Source organism: Rhinoraja longicauda, chromosome 36 (assembly GCF_053455715.1).
Source record: "Rhinoraja longicauda isolate Sanriku21f chromosome 36, sRhiLon1.1, whole genome shotgun sequence".
Lineage (NCBI taxonomy): Eukaryota > Metazoa > Chordata > Chondrichthyes > Rajiformes > Arhynchobatidae > Rhinoraja > Rhinoraja longicauda.
Genome location: NC_135988.1, coordinates 19,673,472 through 19,692,101, shown reverse-complemented (window position 1 = coordinate 19,692,101; position 18,630 = coordinate 19,673,472). Strand labels below are relative to the sequence as shown.

General features: G+C 42.6%; 1 protein-coding gene across 3 annotated transcripts in view; it reads left to right on the top strand.

The window, feature by feature from the left end:
- The window catches only part of hk2 (hexokinase 2), a 112,575-nt gene that overhangs the window by 70,882 nt on the left and 23,063 nt on the right, over nucleotides 1-18,630 (top strand). For all 3 annotated transcript variants that reach the window (XM_078429013.1, XM_078429014.1, XM_078429012.1), the window contains 9 exons: nucleotides 1,914-2,062; nucleotides 6,564-6,683; nucleotides 8,647-8,742; nucleotides 8,876-8,975; nucleotides 13,219-13,402; nucleotides 14,656-14,811; nucleotides 15,776-16,009; nucleotides 16,171-16,475; nucleotides 17,830-17,978. In XM_078429013.1, the coding sequence (XP_078285139.1) occupies nucleotides 1,914-2,062; nucleotides 6,564-6,683; nucleotides 8,647-8,742; nucleotides 8,876-8,975; nucleotides 13,219-13,402; nucleotides 14,656-14,811; nucleotides 15,776-16,009; nucleotides 16,171-16,475; nucleotides 17,830-17,978 (1,493 nt within the window). The remainder of the gene's footprint in view (nucleotides 1-1,913; nucleotides 2,063-6,563; nucleotides 6,684-8,646; nucleotides 8,743-8,875; nucleotides 8,976-13,218; nucleotides 13,403-14,655; nucleotides 14,812-15,775; nucleotides 16,010-16,170; nucleotides 16,476-17,829; nucleotides 17,979-18,630) is intronic.

The following is an 18,630-nucleotide window of genomic DNA, read 5'->3' as shown; positions in this document are numbered from 1 at the left end:
CAGGTGGTATAAAATAATTGTAGATGGCAGCGTTTAATTTGTCTCTACGTTTAATAACAGACCAAGGGTGGATTACCTTTCAATTGACCAAACAGACTTAACTAGCCTCAAATTTGGGCTTCCCTTTTCCTCTCTTACTTTGCATAGCAGCAGGTGATTAGGTTCACTGCAGCACACTATCTGGGCGGGATCATTTGATGGAGCAGGGAGGTGTTTACAACACAAGATGCCTCAGAAAAGCCACCAGCATCCACAAAGACTCTTCACACCCCTGCAACAGTCTGTTCGAACTTCTACCATCGGGCAGACGCTACAAGGCCTTTTACGCCCGCACGTCCAGACTCAGGAATAGCTTCATCCCCAGGGCCATAGCTGCTATGAACCGGTCCTGCTGAGCCGGATGGTCACATCGCACAGTGAACCGGCACAGATCTACTTACACTTTATTCTGTTTTAAAACTATTCTAATTTGTTTCATTGGGTTGTTTAAATTAATACTGACTAGCTAATTAATTTATTGCATCGTATGGGAGGCGCATTCCTAATCTTGTTGTACCCCTAAACAATGACAATAAAGATATATTGTATTGTATTGTGTTGGCTCCTCTGTCAGATGGAGGAAAAGACCCCTTGCCACAACATGAGACGGACCAGAACAGTTGTTCTGCTAGCAGGTGATGATCCCTCAGTCAATGCGTTGAGTCAAGTTATTTGATCCATTTTCTGATTGCAGGTTGTGGTAACCTGCTGTGCTAAAATTGGGTGTGAAACACTTTGGTCCTGAATTCAAGAAAGGTGATCCATTTTCATCATTACCACTCTCACTCCTGGGCTTTGCCCTTTCCTTCCTTGTCTTCCTCCTTCAATACCATATTAACCTCTAACTACTTGTACTTCTGATGAAAGGCCATTGAGCTGAAATGTAAACTCTTTCTCTCACAATTAATACCAGCTAGGTATTTCACAGCATTACCCAATCACATTTTCAGAATTTACCATATTTTTCTTTTCGTCTGTAAGTAGGTTCTGAGTCCCCACTGTTTCAATGAAGAACAATCAAATAATCTCAGCATGTATCTACTGTCAGTCTAAAGAAAGGTCTCGACCCAAAACGTCACCCATTCCTTCTCTCCTCAGATGCTGCCTGACCTGCTGAGTTACTCCAGCATTTTGTGAAATAAATACCTTCGATTTGTAACAGTATCTGCAGTTATTTTCTTACTCTACCGTCAGAGCATGTTGCCTCGTGAATTGCCATCTAGAATGAGCTGTAAGAAACAAAGCTTAGCCACTCTAAAGTGCGTTAGGATGTTCTGCTGGCTTAAATACGATTTGTTGAAGTCTGATTGTAAAAAGATTTTAGGTCTTCATGGTAATTAAGAGCTTAAAATATTTTAGGCAGGAATGCTGAGGTTAGCAGAAGCAATTCAGAATGTCATTAAATGTAAGATCAAACTGAGTAAGTTCATTGCCCTCTCATCTTTATGAGGGCTACTTCGCCGATAAGTGACACATATAAGGGATACACTTGACACATGTTTCAAACTTAGAATCACGTTTACTGCTACCTGCTGCATCAGTCCAGTCGACCTTGGAGGCCGAGGACTAACACAGAGATGTACAGTTATTTTGTATGCTCTAATTTTGGCAATGCTGGTTCAAGATTAAAATCAAATGTTTCCTCTCCATGTCTTTTGGAGTAATTTAGAAATAAGCAATAAAATGAGTGATTTGTGCACACGCACACACACACACGCATACACACACACACACACACACACACACACACACGCATACACACACACGCATACACACACACGCGCGCCGCATACACACGCACACATGCACACACACACACACACACAGAGTGGTCTAAGCCGTTTGACTGACACCATGTTCATTAATCTTGGCAGAGAGTGGAGACTTCCTAGCCCTAGACCTGGGGGGCACTAACTTCCGCGTGCTGAGAGTGAAAGTTTCGGATAATGGCAAGCAAAAGGTGGAGATTCAGAATCGGATTTGTTCCATTCCAGAGGAACTCATGCATGGCACTGGCACACAGGTGGGAGCTCTCGATGCTGCTCGTTTAAAGTCCTGGCAAGTTTCCCATCTTCCATAAACCTCAGCTTATTTGAGTGATTCCCAGCTTTGCACCAAGTTCTCTTTATTCATCACTCTTACATCCTGGCCAATATAAACCTCTGGTGTCCCGACACTGTTGATGTTAAATTGTTAGGCCTTTATTCAAGTCCCTTTGCGATACTGACAATCTCTGGCACCACATCTTTGGCACGTACCTCCGACTCACAGCCAACCCAACAAAGTTTCTAGGTCTGAAGAAGGGTGTCTACCCGAAACATCACCCATTCCTTCTCCAGCGATACTGCCTGTCCCGCTGAATTACTCCAGCACTCTGTGAAACGTCACCCATTCCTTCTCTCCAGAGAGTTACTCCAGCATTTTGTGTCTACCAACAAAGTCTAACTTTAATCATCAGTTTTATACCCCATCCACCTCGCTCAGCCATTGGTGGAAAATCCTTCAGACTCGGCATTCTGTCCCAGAAGAGTTCTGCTTTGTCAACCCACAAATCACCGATTCATTCCGTGAAGCGGTTCTTCATGGACCAAGATTCTGTTCACCTCTGAATTTCATCTGTTTTGATGTTCATTTTCATTAGATTATACAATATGAAACACCTTAGGACTTTTTCTAAATAAAGGACACTTTAAATTGACAAACTTGGCATATTTAACTCATTTTTATCATTTAAAAGAGAACAAATGATCTCATTGCTTCAAGACACTTAATGTGGTTCCAACATATGTGTTATGATGTTATGATGTTCCGATCATCTTCAGTATCCCATGCACTCCAACAGCACCACATTTATGGACATTAGTCCTATATGGGATGTTGCTGAGAGTCTCATAGTGTTATCATAACGTCATGGAGAGCCATAGAGTTATAGTCGTAGCGTTATTCAGCACAGAAGCAGGCCTTTTGGCCCATCTTGCCATGCCGACCTAAATGTCCCATCTACATTAGTTGGACCTGCCCACATTTGGCCCTCGTTCCATGTCCATGTAGCTGTCCAAATGTCTTTTAGTTGTTATGGCACCAAAGCACATGGAAACCCATGCATTGCCTGCCCCCTGGTGGCAGTGCCTGCAAATCACACATTGGCCTCATAACCTCCTTCCGCATTGACTCTCGACACTGAGAGGATATTCAGAAACAGAGAGAGACAGAATTCTGTAGTAAAAATATTTCCAGCCATTTCTCTTCTACATGTTTTCTGCAACTCTCATTAGCATTGATAACCTACAGTGAGTGATATAAGAAGGGTCTCGAACCGAAACGTCACCCATTCCTTCTCTCCAGAGATGCTGCCTGACCCACTGAGTTACTCCAGCATTTTGAGTTTTTCTTTGACATACAACTATTGTTTTGTGCAGAAAGAGTCACCATAAAGTTCAGCTGTGAATATTTTGCCATTGGGAACTCTTAAGTATGATGGGGATGTTTTATGTAAATAGGATATTAGTGTGAAAAACTGTGCCATTAATTATTGCACATGCCACTCTTCTATGAATAACACATCATTACTAAAAGTGTTTTTTTTTAAGTTGAAAAGGGCAGGAAAAGGTTGGTGACTTGAAGTGTAAGACAAAACTGACTTTGAATGGGGTGCCATAGAAAATGAGTTAATTTAAGAAAACTAGATTCACTTTCCTAGTTTGGAAGGTGATCAATTGGGGGAATCTTAGAAATTGAATTTAGGAGTCGGGCATTTGGTGTCCTGACAGTAAAGGCTGAAGGGCTACCTCAACAACAATTTGTTCCCCATCTCAAGTCTCTAGAATCGCTTGGTGCTGAAGAATAAACTCAATTCCTGAACATCCACATGCTTCTACGATGGAAAATTCCAAAGATTCACAAAAGTATTGTGGTCGATTCCCAATCCTGTAAATCTAACCCCAATCCTAATACAACGATCCTTGGGTCCACATTCTCAGTTAGAGGAAGCCACTTCTGCTTACATCCTATCAGGCCCTGGAATAACTTTATACCTATTATTCTATCTATATTTTTACTTCAATCTCCAAAGTATAAGTACCTGGGTGTCTACCTCAACAATAAACTGGACTGGACTGAAAACACCGATGCGCTATACAGAAAGGGCCAGAGAAGACTTTATCTGCGAAGGAGACTCAGGTCCTTTGGAGTGCAGGGGGCACTCCTAAGGACCTTCTACAAGGTGGTTGCATCGGCCATTTTCTATGGAGTGGTCTGCTAGAGCAGCAGCATCTTAGCGGCGGAAGGGAAGAAACTCGACAAGCTGGTCAGGAAGGCCAGCTCTGTCCTGGGTTGCCCCCTCGACTCAGTGCAGGTGGTGGGAGAGAGGAGGATGATGGCAAAGCTAACATCGCTGCTGGACAATGACTCCTACCCCATGCAGGACACTGTCACTGCACTGAGTAGCTCCTTCAGTGACAGACTCCTTCACCCCAAGTGCGTGAAGGAGAGATATAGGAGGTCCTTCCTTCCCGCTGCTGTGAGACTGCACAACCAGCACTGCTCCCAGCAGGTGAGTCAACAATAACAGCTAAGAACACAGAAAACTGATGACAATTTATGTATCTTTTATTTATAATGAATGATCTCTTGCTCTCTTGCTATCCACTTGCTGCTGTAACACTGTAAATGTCCCCGGTGCGGGACGAATAAAGGAATATATTATTATTATTAGTATATTATGTTTTAAATCTGATGCCTGCTGTCTCTCTGCACCTAAAAATTGCAGGATCAATTTTATGTAATAACTGCTGCAGATCACTTTTATCTGCTACATCGATGACTTCTGCACCTGTTACCCTTACTCCTCTCTCCCCTAACTCCATCCACCAATCTACCCCTTATCCTTGATCCACCTATTGTGCACCAGTTCTTGTCCCCTCTATTAATAGCTTATCTCCCCTCCACTCTTTCAGAGGAATGGCTCCACCCAAAACATTGATCGTCCAGTTTCATTTGCAGAAACTGCCTGACCTGTTGATTTCCTCCAGAAAATTATCTTTTGCTCTAGATTCCAGCATCTACAGTCTTGTCTGTCACAATTTAACAGAATGTGGTTTTGGCTCATTGCTCATTTAAAATGCCGGATCTGGCTATTAATTATGTTCACACCCGGGCATCAGATTTTATTGGTCAGCATGGTGAAATACAAAGAGCTTCACAACAAGATTAATATATTCTTACATGAGAAATATGTATTTTATTCTGAACTAACTGCCACAAGATGTGAATCACATGATGATGTCATTACACCTGCTGTCACGGAAACTGTTTACATGGATATAATTACTCCACAGCTGTTGGTCATCTGCATCAATGATTTGGATGAGAACATATAGGGCAAGATTAGAAACTTTGCTGATGATACAAAAGTGAGTGGCTTTACAGACAGTGAAGATGTTTGTGAAAGATTGCAGCAGGATCTAGATCGATTGGCCAGGTGGGCGGAGGAATGGTGGATGGAATTTAATACAGAGAAGTGTGAGATGTTGTATTTTGGGACATCGAACAAAGGCAGGACCTACACAGTAAATGGTAGGCCTCTGGGTAGTGTTGTAGAGCAGAGGGATCTAGGAGGACAGGTGCATGGTTCCTTGAAGGTCGAATCGCAGGTAGATAAGATGGTCAAAAAGGCTTTTGGCACTTTGGCCTTCATCAGTCAGAATATTGAGTACAGAAGTTGGGAGTCATGTTGCAGTTGTATAAGACGTTGGTGAGACTGCAGTTAGAATATTGTGTTCAGTTCTGGGCACCATGTGAAAGGGAACCTTGAAACTGTTCAGAAAATATTTACGAAGATGTTGCCAGGACTAGAGGATGTGAGTTATAGGGAGAGGTTGAGTAGGCTGTGTCTCTATTCCATGGAGCGCAGGAGGATGAGGGGTGATCTTATAGAGGTGTACAAAATCATGAGAGGAATAGATCGGGTAGATGCACCGAGTCTCTTGTCTAGAGTAGCGGAATCGAGGACCAGAGAACATTGGTTCAAGGTGAAGGGGAAAAGATGCAATAGGAATCCGAGGGGTAACATTTTCACACAAAGGGTGGTGAGTGGGACAAGCTGCCAGAGGAGGTAGTTGATGACCCGAGGAGGTAGTTAAGGCTATCCCATCGTTTAAGAAATAGTTAGACAGGCACATGGATAGGACAGGTTTGGAGGGATATGGACCAAGCACTGACAACATTGTTGGCCGGTGTGGGCGAGTTGGGCCAAAAGGGCTGTTTGAACACTTTATCACTCTATGACTCTATGGCAGGCAGAATCTGTGAAAAAAAGAACATTTCTGGTCCATGATCCAGGCCTGTTAACTGCTGAGTGTTGACGGTTTCTCTTTTCATAGATGCTGCTTGACCTGCTGGATGTTCTGGCATTTTGGTTTTAGGCCACGACAAAGTATTTGCTGTGGCCAAACATTGTAAATGTATCATTTCTATTGCTTCCCTCATGATGTGATGTAATTAACAATTATTTTCTGTTTGTGTAGTTGTTTGATCACATTGCGAACTGCCTTGGGGATGTAATGCGAGAACTGAACATCAAGGAAACAAAGCTTCCTCTGGGCTTCACATTTTCCTTTCCCTGCCATCAGTCCAAGCTTGATGAGGTGAGCTCACACCTTTAGCCTTTACATGCAGCAAATGAACATTGAAGAAGTTCTCATTTCACCGTTTTACAATAGGGTTCCACTGAGACTGAGAGTCTCCAAGTGGTCAGCAGCTCTTGGTTCTGGTCCTGGTCCTGGTTGGTTACTGCGCAAACACTTCGTAAGTGGTTATCTCGCGCAGGTCGGAGTGAGTAGAGTAGTGATTAAATTTTGAAGTGGGCCTTTTTGACTAAGTTGAGGTGATCTAGTTGCCCAATCCCCATTTTTAATGACTGAACATTGGGGGCGGCACTTGTGTGTTGGGTGGTAGCATATTCCATTCCCTTATCATCCTTGGGTGAAGGGAATATTGGGAGCAACGTTTATTGAAATTTAGCGAGTTGATATTTTGCCTTGTTTGATGGCGGTTGGTGCTCTGGGATGACTGAAGATTTGATGGCGTGATTTTGTGAATCTCCTTGTAAATTGCAATAAGTCTTAGCCTGATTCTGCGGAGCTCTAGGGTAGCCCATCCGAGAGGAGTCAGCTTATTATTCACGCTTGATTTGCTCACGTTGAACATTGAATTCTCCAATTTTAGGTAACCTCCTAAACACCTCACCTATTTCTGCCCACTTCCCCCCCTCCCCTCCTGTTACTAAACATCTCACCTATTTCTGCCCACTTCCCCCCCTCCTCCTGTTACTAAACACCTCACCTATTTCTGCCCTCTTCCCCCCTCCTGTTACTCTCCTCCATCTAGCTTTGCAATTCACAACTCTTCCACCCTGTCTCACACCGTCTGCTTTTATCTCTGGCGTTTGTTCAAACCATCGGCCTATCAAAGAAAACCCCTTGCCTGTGTCCACCTATTACCTGCCACACTATGTCCTCCCTCTCCCCTCTTTGGGCATTCTTCTCCCCCCTACAATCAGTCTGAAGAAGACTCAACATAAAAAATGTCACCAATCCATATTCTCCAGAGATGCTGAGTTACTCCAACACTTTGTGTCCTTTTGCTAATTTTACTCCATGGTTTCAGGCATCATTGGCAAGACCATAAGTTACTTCTCATCCTCATTACCCTTGAAGTGAATGGGTCAGACCATCTCAGAGGGTAGTTAACACAATCACATAGCTATGAGTGTGCAATTACATAAATGCCAGCAAATATCATTTCCTAAGCAACATCAGTAAAATAGAAGAGTGTTTATGGTTACCAATATTAGCTTTTTGATGCAGTCAATGTAATTAAGTTCTCTTGAATTCCTTCATCTATATTGATAGTACAATTAGATAATCGGTCCACTACTGCACTCTGAATTAGGAATAGTCCAATTATACTGATTGTTATATATCTTGCAAGTAAAGGATAAAAATCTGCAAATAGTATTACTCCCTGTTTTACACACACTTACCTAGAGCAAGGATTCCTGTTCATCCCTATTTCCCATTCCATTGAAATCCTAGCTGGAGGGACATGGGCAAAATTTTGTTCATCTGTCTTAATATGTGATCCAGTATCAAATTTCCTTGAATAGCTCTGGATGTTTTGCAATGTTAAAGCTGCTATATAGACAGACATCAAAGCAGAAAATAGTGGTCGGGTAGCATCTGTGGGGAGAGAAACAGAGTTTAGACTTTAGATTTAATATTTTAGCAAATTCTTGTTCCTCTAATCTTCTGTGTGGATCCAGTAATTTGCTTTCTGATATTCAGTACATGTTGGTGGTGGTGGTTTGTTGAAGGAGCATCAGTGACTAAATCAACGGAGATTTTTGCATTATAGTTCATCTGAGTATACACCAGCAATTGGAAATGAACAGGAGAGGAAAATAAATGAAAAAAAAATGAAAGACTTTGAACATGTAGCATAATTCTGTTGATGGAGACTTTGTTGTTGATCAAACTTTATTATTCATATCTTGGTTCATTGTCTTGGTATATTTTATATAATCCAACTTTCTTTTATTTTTTTGTGCAGAGTATTTTGCTTAATTGGACCAAAGGATTTAAGGCGAGTGGTGTAGAAGGACGAGACGTAGTCAGCCTATTACATCAAGCCATCGAGAGGCGAGGGGTATGTATTGGTATTGAGAGAACCACCAAGAGGTTTTCCTGAAACGTGGAGAAATGTAGTTGGCCTGATATGTCTGAGCTGTCCTTCCAGACAAAGTGTTGAACTGTTTGTTGTCTTTCTGTTTTTTGGACAGGATTTTAATATCGATGTTGTTGCTGTGGTGAATGACACAGTGGGCACCATGATGTCTTGTGGCTATGAAGACCACAACTGTGAGATAGGACTAATTATTGGTAGGTAGACATGCTTCTTGTTTGTGGTTGAATGTGCCATTGCACTTGCAGTCTGTGAGGACACAGTTCTGTTAAAGCTCAAGTTTTTGTCTGTGTGATGGGTTGAGGAAAAATGTCAATGAAACCAGTCCAGTCAATTTGTCCTTCATCTCGAATGGGAAATGGGGTGCCATGGGGAGGAGGCCATGGGGAGCAGGCCATGGGGAGCAGGCCCCACGGTTCATGGCTCACTGAAAGACCTGTTTTATTTGCCACATTCCTCTGCAAATTAAAACTTGCAAGTTTATCTCCTTCATGGATTTATTGATTTCATATATTTTTTAATGTATTTATGTAGCCTTCACAATCATTAGTGCCAATTGCCGAATTAACATGCTTCCCAACTCTCCTCGGTTTGCTTTGATCTTTTTTCATTCCTCCACAAATTTTCTTCATGATAGTGAGTTGGTGCACAGGAAGTGTGTACGAAGGATGCTGTTGCACAGAAGATAGACACAAAATGCTAGAATAACTCAGTGGGTCAGGCAGCATTTCTAGGGAAAAGGAATAGGTGATGTTTCGGGTCGAGACCCTTCATCAGACTGAAATGTCACATAGGAAGTATCAGCATTAACCTGTTTACCACTTGACTGTTAGGCTGTGATCGAGTCATACAACACAGATACAAGCCCTTTGGGCCATCATGATCGTGTTGACCATCAAGTACCTATGCATACCAATGCCATTTACCAACACGATCCATTGCCTTGACCATTCTAGTGCTTGACCAGTTACATTCACTCAAGCGGTGTGTTCCAGATTCTAATCGTTCTCTGGGTGAAATAGTTCTTCCTAGAAACCTCTTACCCCTGAACCCATGCTTCCGGTTTAAGATACCTCTTCTATGGTCAAAATTTTCTTTTATCTTTCCTACCCATGCATCATGATTTTGTACCTCTTTACCAAGTTGCTGCTCAGCCTGGTCGGCTCCAAGGAAACACCATCTATCCAGTCTCTCCTCGTAAGTGAAATGCTCCATCGAGGGCATCATCTTCTCTGCATTCTCCCCAGTGTTATCACTTAATTCCCATTGTGTGGTGACCAGAACAGTTCACAGTACTCCAGCTCTGGCCTGCCTGCCAGACCTTTTATAAAGTTTATCATAGTCTCCACGCTGTCATATTTTATGCCCTGTCTAATGGAGGCAAAGATCACATATGGCTTCCTTATCACTTTACTACCTGTACTGCCACATTCACACAACCTTGGACTTGCACACCAAATGGAATCATTGTTTAATTTTAGAGAAATTTTGTTTTATACTGCAGCAAATCTTCAGTCAAACTGTCATGTTCTTATAGCTTCCTCCTCCCATGAGCTAATTGAGTAGATGTGGCAAGACTGCAGAGCTTTGATAGAGTTGGAGTCATAGAGAGATACAGAGTGGAAACAGGCCCTTTAGCCCAACTTGCTTACACTGGCCATCATGTCTCGGCTACACTAATCCCACCTCTGCGTTTGGTCCATATCCCTCCAAACCTTCCCCATCCATACATCTGGATCTGATGTGATGTGTCGGTTGAGAGATGGCTTAGTTTTGTCCATTACAGGCTCTTCCAGTTCACATGTTGGCACCTTGTTTCTTTCAGGTACAGCTGCTGCTGCTCCTGTCGTATCCTCTGAGCTCATTGCTCCAGCCTTAACCCACAAGCTCCACATAATCTCCCAATCTCTTGCTATCTCCACCTTTCGTTCCACCACATGACCGCCAGTCAACTCTTCCTCACCTGTATCCACCTATCACTTGCCAGCTCATGCTCACAACCTTCCGTCACCTCTCCATTCTGGTTACTTCCCCTGCAATCCTTGTCGAGATGAAGGATTGTGACTTCAAACAGCAACTGTCCACTTCCCTCCACAGATGCTGCCTGACCCATTGAATTCCTCCAGCTGCTCTTCCATTTTTTGCTACGGATTCCAACATTTTCTTGTGCTTCCATTAATTCACAAGGTTGCTACTTTAGTAGAGTTAGGGGTGTGTTGGGCCATAACATTATAGATTTATTACTTACAGTGTGTTCTCACAACATAGAGGAGCACTAATTCATCATTTGAGGGACTATTGTAGGTGGTAATCAGTCTGAAGAATAGTCTCGACCCGAAACCCCTTCCTTCTCTCCAGAGATGCTGCCGGACCCGCTGAGTTACTCCAGCATTTTGTGATACCTTCGTAATCAGATGAAGCTCTCCATACACACATTTGACCAGATGCCATGAGATTTCATGGATCTAGCATCAACGCTGCCCACTCCCATCTGTATACACTCCCGTAATGGAATTGTGATGAGCCTGGCACTTTGAGTACAACTCCATGAGCACAGCTACAGTATGTCAAGCTGTTGAGGTAATTGTCTCAGATTAGACACCCCTTCCTGCTGGGTCTGCTCCAAGTCACACTCCACCTTGCCTAACCGAGCCTTTGTCATTGCTAAAATTAAACACTGGGATTCCCTTCCCAAATGTCCTGTGATCCAGAGTCATGTATTGGCCACACTGGGAAGGGGCACAGTTATCCTCGGAAGGGCATGTGAACTTGATATTTATAATAGTCCCAAGGGCTTTGGAACTCAGTCCCAGATGGTGTTTAAAACAGACTAATACATTTAGAACTTATTGCCTCTGGGTTTATTTCTTTGCCTTTCAGTAGATGACATGGGGAAGCAGGTATAAAGTGGTGGACGTTGTAGGGTGCAGTGATAATCATGAATATGGACACTTTCTTGGATGATAAAAACACGTTCTTCAGGCTGTTGTTCATAGACTAGAGCTCGGCGTTCAACACCAAACTGATTACCAAGCTCAGGGAACTGGGTCTCGGCAACTGGATCCGAGACTTCCTCATCAACACAATCTCTACGAATTGGCAGCAACACTTACTGCTCGATAACTATCAGTACAGGGCACCTCAAGGCTGCGTGCGCAGCCCCCTGTTCTACTCACTCTATACCTATGACTGTGTAGCCGGACACAGTTCCAACTCCATCTTTAAATTTACTGACAACACCACTGTTGTTGAATGAATTACAGATGATGACAAGTCAGAGTATAGAAGTGAGATTGTTCGACTAACTGAATGGTGCCAACAACCTGGCTCTCGGCCTCAGTAAGACCAAGGAACTGATTGTTGTCATTAGAAGTGGAAGGATAAGGACCCATAAACCTGTCTTCATTGATGGGACGGTGGTGGAGAAAGTAAAAAACTTCAACTTTCTGGGTGTGCATATATGTGAAGATCTGTCCTTGATGTAATTATAAAGAAAGCCCATCAACGCCTCTACTTCCTGAGAAGATTGAGGAGATTCTGTATGTCAATGAATCTTCTACAGGTGTACAGTAAAGAGCATATTGACATTGCATCATAGCCTGGTTCAGCAACTTGAACGCCCAAAAATGAAGAAGGTTGCAAATAAATGATGAACTGCCCATTCTTTCATGGGTACTGACCTCCCCACCGTCAAAGGGATTTATAGGAGTCACTGGCTCAAAAAGGCAGCCAGCATCATCAGAGACCCACACCACCCTGGTCACACACTCATTTCGCTCTTGCCATTGGGAAGAAGGCACAGGAGTCTGAAAACTAATGTCCAGGTCCAGAAACAGCTTCCTTAACAGCCAACAAGCGATTAAACACTACAACCTCCAACTAAGCTCCAAACTACATAGACTTGCGGGCATTGTTTTTGTCTTTGCACTATATATGTTTGTGTTTTATTTACTGAACTTTTTTTGTTGTTTATTATGGTGTTTACTGTGTTTGCATAACTGTTGTGATGCTGCAAGAAATTCATTGTTCCATTTTGGGGCATCTGACAATAAAACACTCTTGTCTCTTTGGGAAGAGGTGGTCTCTTCCTACCCAGCATTCTCCTGATTATATTAATTGCAAGTATGACTTTTATGGGAAACAATGCAGGAAAATTATGGTCAGCCAGATCTACTTTGACCCTGTGGAATGGTATAGCAGGTTCAAGGGCTAATGGCTTTTTCTTCATATAATGTTTAAGATCTTGTACTTTGCACCAACATTTTAAAAAAAATGTTCTTTAATTTCTTTGAATGCCAGGTTTTTGACTGAATTCAAATTCTGCTAATAGACTTAGGATTTAAAATAATTTCTGTCGCTCAGGATCTTGTGATACTCTGTTGTTTTTATAATGGTGCACTGTGCTATTTCCTGTGTAATGTTTTGCTTGTGTTTCTGTAGGTACTGGCACAAATGCTTGTTACATGGAAGAGATGCAGCACATTGAATTGGTAGAAGGAGACGAAGGGAGGATGTGCATCAATATGGAGTGGGGCGCGTTTGGTGATCAGGGAGAACTGGATGGTATTAGAACAGATTTTGACAAAGAGATTGACAGAGGGTCCATCAATCCAGGAAAACAGCTGTAAGTCATAAACATAGTTCCTCTTAAGATGCAAGGAAGGAAACATTTGTTACCCATTGCATCTGTGTTTTGCTTCATGTCACTGAAGTCCATGCGACATGGATCTCACTTTTGGTGCTAATTGGGGAATAGCATTTTGACACAGGGACAATGAAAGAGTCATGGGGAATATGATCCAACTCTGATTGGTGTGACTTAGAAGGCAGCCTTGGTACCGGGAATAATATCATATCATATCATATCATATATATACAGCCGGAAACAGGCCTTTTCGGCCCACCAAGTCCGTGCCGCCCAGCGATCCCCGTACATTAACACTATCCTACACCCACTAGGGACAATTTTTACATTTACCCAGCCAATTAACCTACATACCTGTACGTCTTTGGAGTATATGTAGATGTAGTATATGTAGATCTATTGACCGGCTCTCTCCATTCCATTATCTTGATCACAAGAATTCATAAGAACCTGAATTAAATCTGTCAGAAATAGGGTACGATCAATCGTGGTGATATGGTTATCCTCTGTATCCCTGAAGGTGTGAACCTCTTGCCATGCCATCAGGGACATGTCAATAGGTCAGTGGGTTTTGTTGCCCTACCTCCATAATGGTTAGGGTGACCTTAACCCTAACCCTAATCTGTCAAGATTAGCGCATGAACATTAGCTGAGGCGATGCGTATTAGAGATGCTGGTGCATATCAAAATTCACCTCTGCACCTAGGACATGACAAGGCTGAGTCTGCAGAAGTTAAATAAACTAAGTTTAAAGTCAGAACTGATTCTTGCCAAATGGTTGTACAAAGGATGAAACACTTTTTTTAATGTTCTAATTCATAATGGAATATTTGAAAGAAAGTGCATAAAGCTCAGAAATCATGCAAATCACCCGAGCCATTTTCCACGTTGGGTTTGGGTTTCTTTTCTGTCTCATGGGGCAGCAGGTAAAGTGAGGTTGTGGCATAGGATGGATGTTGCTATCATTACAATGTAAGTCTTCATGAAAATGGACAGGCTTATTGGGGCACCGAGTCTGTTCCTACCCGGCATTTTTCTGCTGATATTAATTGCAAGTATAAAAATGACTAGCTAATTAAATTATTGCATCGTATGGGAGGCGCATTCCCAATCTCGTTGTACCCCTGTACAATGACAATAAAGATATATTGTATTGTATTGTATTGTATTGTATATGTGACCCGAGCTTGGCCAGAACAAACATGTGCTTTCAAACTGTCTTATTTCTGTAGGTTTGAGAAGATGATTAGTGGAATGTATATGGGCGAACTTGTTCGAATTATCTTAGTGAAGATGACAAAGGATGGCCTGCTGTTCAAGGGAAAGATCACCCCAGAACTACTCACCACAGGCCAATTTGAAACCGAATATGTCTCAGCAATAGAGAAGTAAGCAAACCCTTTCTTGTAAACAGCTATCAGTTGATGAGGATGAGGAACTATCTGCCAGATGCTTCACAAATTATTTTTATATATTGATTTGGGGAATTGAGGGAGGAATCAACAAAATTAACGTGAACATTTTTTTGACCACAGGAAGGGGATCAAATAACAACGCACATCAAAACCAGACTGATCAAGAAACAAAACAAAAAGCTTCTTCCAGCAGTTTGTTTTGTGCTCCAGATTCCAGAAACTGTAGTCTCTTGTATCTCAAAAACAACATTATTGGGAAATTAAAGAGAAAGAAGGGAGAATATTTCTTAATCCACGTCAAACTGATTTGTAGATAAGTGACCTCAGAAAACCATAGAACGAGAAATGCCTTGTACCTAGATACAGTTGAAGAAACTCTAGCAGTTGTGTGTGTCACTGGTAGGGCCAGCATTTATTGCTCATCGCTTGCTCCTATTGGCACTTCACAGAGCATGGAAGTCAACCATGTTGGGACATAAACCAGGCCGGGTAGAGGTGACAACGTTATCTATCTGGTGTTAACAATTAAAATTTAAATCTGAAGTACAGACTAATATTTTGCCACATCAAATTCTAATGAGAAAAAACATTGAAGGTAAGGCAAGGCGCAAAACACTGCAGATGCTGACATTTTATTTGAGAAACAAAATGCTGGAGGAACAGTGGATTTGGCAGCGTCTGGGGAGGGAGTGGACCGACAACATTTTGGATTGGTGCCCTTTTTCAGACTGATGAAGGGTTCCAGCTTGAAATGTCATCTGTCCAATCCCTCCACAGATGTCTGACCTGCTGAGTTCCTCAAGCACTTTGTTTTTGCTCAAGAAACAAATGCACTGTTCTCAAAAATTCTTAAGTGGAATTTAAATTTATAGAATGAAAAAGTAAAATCTTGGGAGTAAGGAATATTTAACAACTTCCTCTCTGCCTATCATTTCAGGGACTCTGATGGACTGCAGAAGGCACACAATATTCTAACCAAACTGGATCTGGAGCCAACAGCAGATGATTGTATAGCGACACGTCGGATTTGTAGCATTGTATCGACCCGGTCGTCTGACCTCTGTGCTGCTGCACTTTCTGCTGTGCTGAAGCGCATCCAACAGAACAAAGAGGTCTTGAAACTGCGCACCACGATCGGCGTGGATGGGTCTGTGTACAAGATGCACCCCCTGTGAGAATAGTTTGTGCTTACTTTATGCCACACTACCAACGTTAAAAATGGTTGAAAGGAATGGACCGAATTCTGGCTCTTACAACATGTGCATGATGCGTGATTATGCAGTGCGAGTATCGAGTATGGGGCTGATCAGAATTTTTATCCCTTTTCAACAGGTTTGCCAAACGGTTACAAAAGGCAGTGAAAAGGTTGGCCCCCACCTGTGAAGTTCGTTTCCTGCTCTCTGAAGATGGCAGTGGAAAGGGTGCTGCTATGGTCACAGCAGTGGCCTACAGGCTTGCTAAGCAACAAAAGATGAGGGAGGAGATTTTGGCCAAATTCAAGCTGAGTGCGAATCAACTACTGGAGGTGAAGAAAAGTATGAGGTTGGAAATGGAACGGGGTCTGAAGAAAGCAACTCACTCTGCTGCGAATGTAAAAATGTTGGCAACTTATGTGCGGTCAACACCAGACGGAACAGGTACACAGTTCGATCAGCATGAATTCTATAGTGGTTAAGTGTACTGTCCTCAGGATTTGACCCAAAGTCCAATAATGGAAGGATATAATTCCCTTCTTTCTGTTGGCTGTAATTGTCATAATTTGAATCCTTCAGTTTACTTGTTCAGCAAGGTTTGTAGGTTAAATGGCTTGGTACAAATGTAAAAATTGTCCCCAATGTACGTAGGATGGTGTTAGTGTGTGGGGATCACTGGCCGGTGCTGATTCAATGGGCCAAAGGGCCTGTTTCCACGCTGTATCTCTAAAAGTAAATAAACTAAACTAGAAGAACTGTTACATTGGCAGTGTTCCAATTTTCTTCTCTAAAATCTCTAAGAACTTTTGGAAGATTGCAACCAGTGCATCCCTTATCTTGGTAGCCACTGAGATGCACAAGTATAATAAGGTACAGATATAAGGTCTCGACTCGAAATGTCACCCATTCCTTCTCTCCAGAAATGCTGCCTGTCCCGCTGAGTTACTCCAGCACTTTGTGCCTATCTTACAGATGTTATGATGGTGGCTGAAAGGTGGGGAGCCTTGATTACAAATTCAAATCCTTTCTATTCCTTTTACTCACGTTAAACGCACATTAAACTTATGCCCTCTGATTTTGGATACATGCGCTAGGGGGAAAAATTCTTGTCACCTGCCATAAGTCCATAAAACACAGGATCAATAGACAATAGACAATAGGTGCAGGAGGAGGACCTTCGGCCCTTCGAGCCAGCACCGCCATTCAATGTGATCATGGCTGATCATTCTCAATCAGTACCCCGTTCCTGCCTTCTCCCCATACCCCCTGACTCCGCTATCCTTAAGAGCTCTATCCAGCTCTCTCTTGAATCCATTCCACTGCCTTCACTGCCTTCTGAGGCAGAGAATTCCACAGATTCACAACTCTCTGACTGAAAAAGTTTTTCCTCATCTCAGTTCTAAATGGCCTACCCCTTAATCTTGAACTGTGATCAGAATTAGGCCAATCGGCCCTTCGATTCTGCTCCGCCATTCAATCATGGCTGATCCACTTTTCCCACAGTCTTGAGTCTGAAGAAGGGTCTCGACCCGAAACGTCACCCATTCCCCCTCTCCTAGATCTGCCTGACCCGCTGAGTTACTCCAGCATTTTGTGATACCTTCACTTTTCCCTCAAAATCCCATTCTCCTGCCTTTTCCCCGTAACCTTTGACTCCCTTACTAATCAAGAATCCATCAATCTCTGCTTTAAAAATTACCGATGACTTGTCCTCCACTACCACCTGTGGCTATGAATTCACATATTCACCCCTCTCTGATTAAAGAAATTCCTTCTTATCTCTTTTCTCTCTTTCCAGAAAAGGGTGATTTCTTGGCCCTGGACCTTGGTGGTACAAATTTCCGTGTGCTGCTTGTGAAGATTCGTGATGGGAAACGTCGATCTGTGGAAATGCACAACAAGATCTACACAATTCCCAGGAGTGCAATGGAAGGAACAGGGGAGGAGGTGAGCAAAACAAAAGGCCACTGTGTGTAAAAGGATGGAGGATTTGCTGTGTGAGAGGAGATTGAGTAGACAGACTGTATTCTCTCGAGTTTAGATGCGATCTCATCAAAACATGCAAAATTCTTGTGGGTTTGACAGGCTGTACAGGATGTTTGAGGAATCTTGGAAAAGGGGCACAATTTCAGAATCAGGGAACGTCCATTTAGGACTGAAATAAGAAGAAATGTCCATTCCAGATTGTTAAACTTTAGAATCTCTAACTCCAGAGAGTTTTTTTTATCCCATTTGGTCTACATCTAAAATGCACATCTTTACCACTTAAAATGTAAATCCATGGATAGCTTTTCACTTTGACCCTTTTATCCCACAGGTCAAATAAAGTGAGCACTGCTCAAGTCTGCAGCTGGTGCCTTTCCAGTCCTTGTGATCAGAGATGGAAAGCCCTCCAGCATCACTGTGCTGGCTGAGTTTAGCTATTTTCTTTAAATGAAATGAAGTGTTTTGATGTCAATTTTCACAACAAGTGTGCTGAATCGAACTTTCCAGTTATGTTCAGTGTCGTGGCTAATAGTTTCATCTGTCCCCAATGCTACTGGACTTCAGTCAGCTGCTTGTCATCACATTGCTATTTATGGGAGTTCATTGTGGCAAC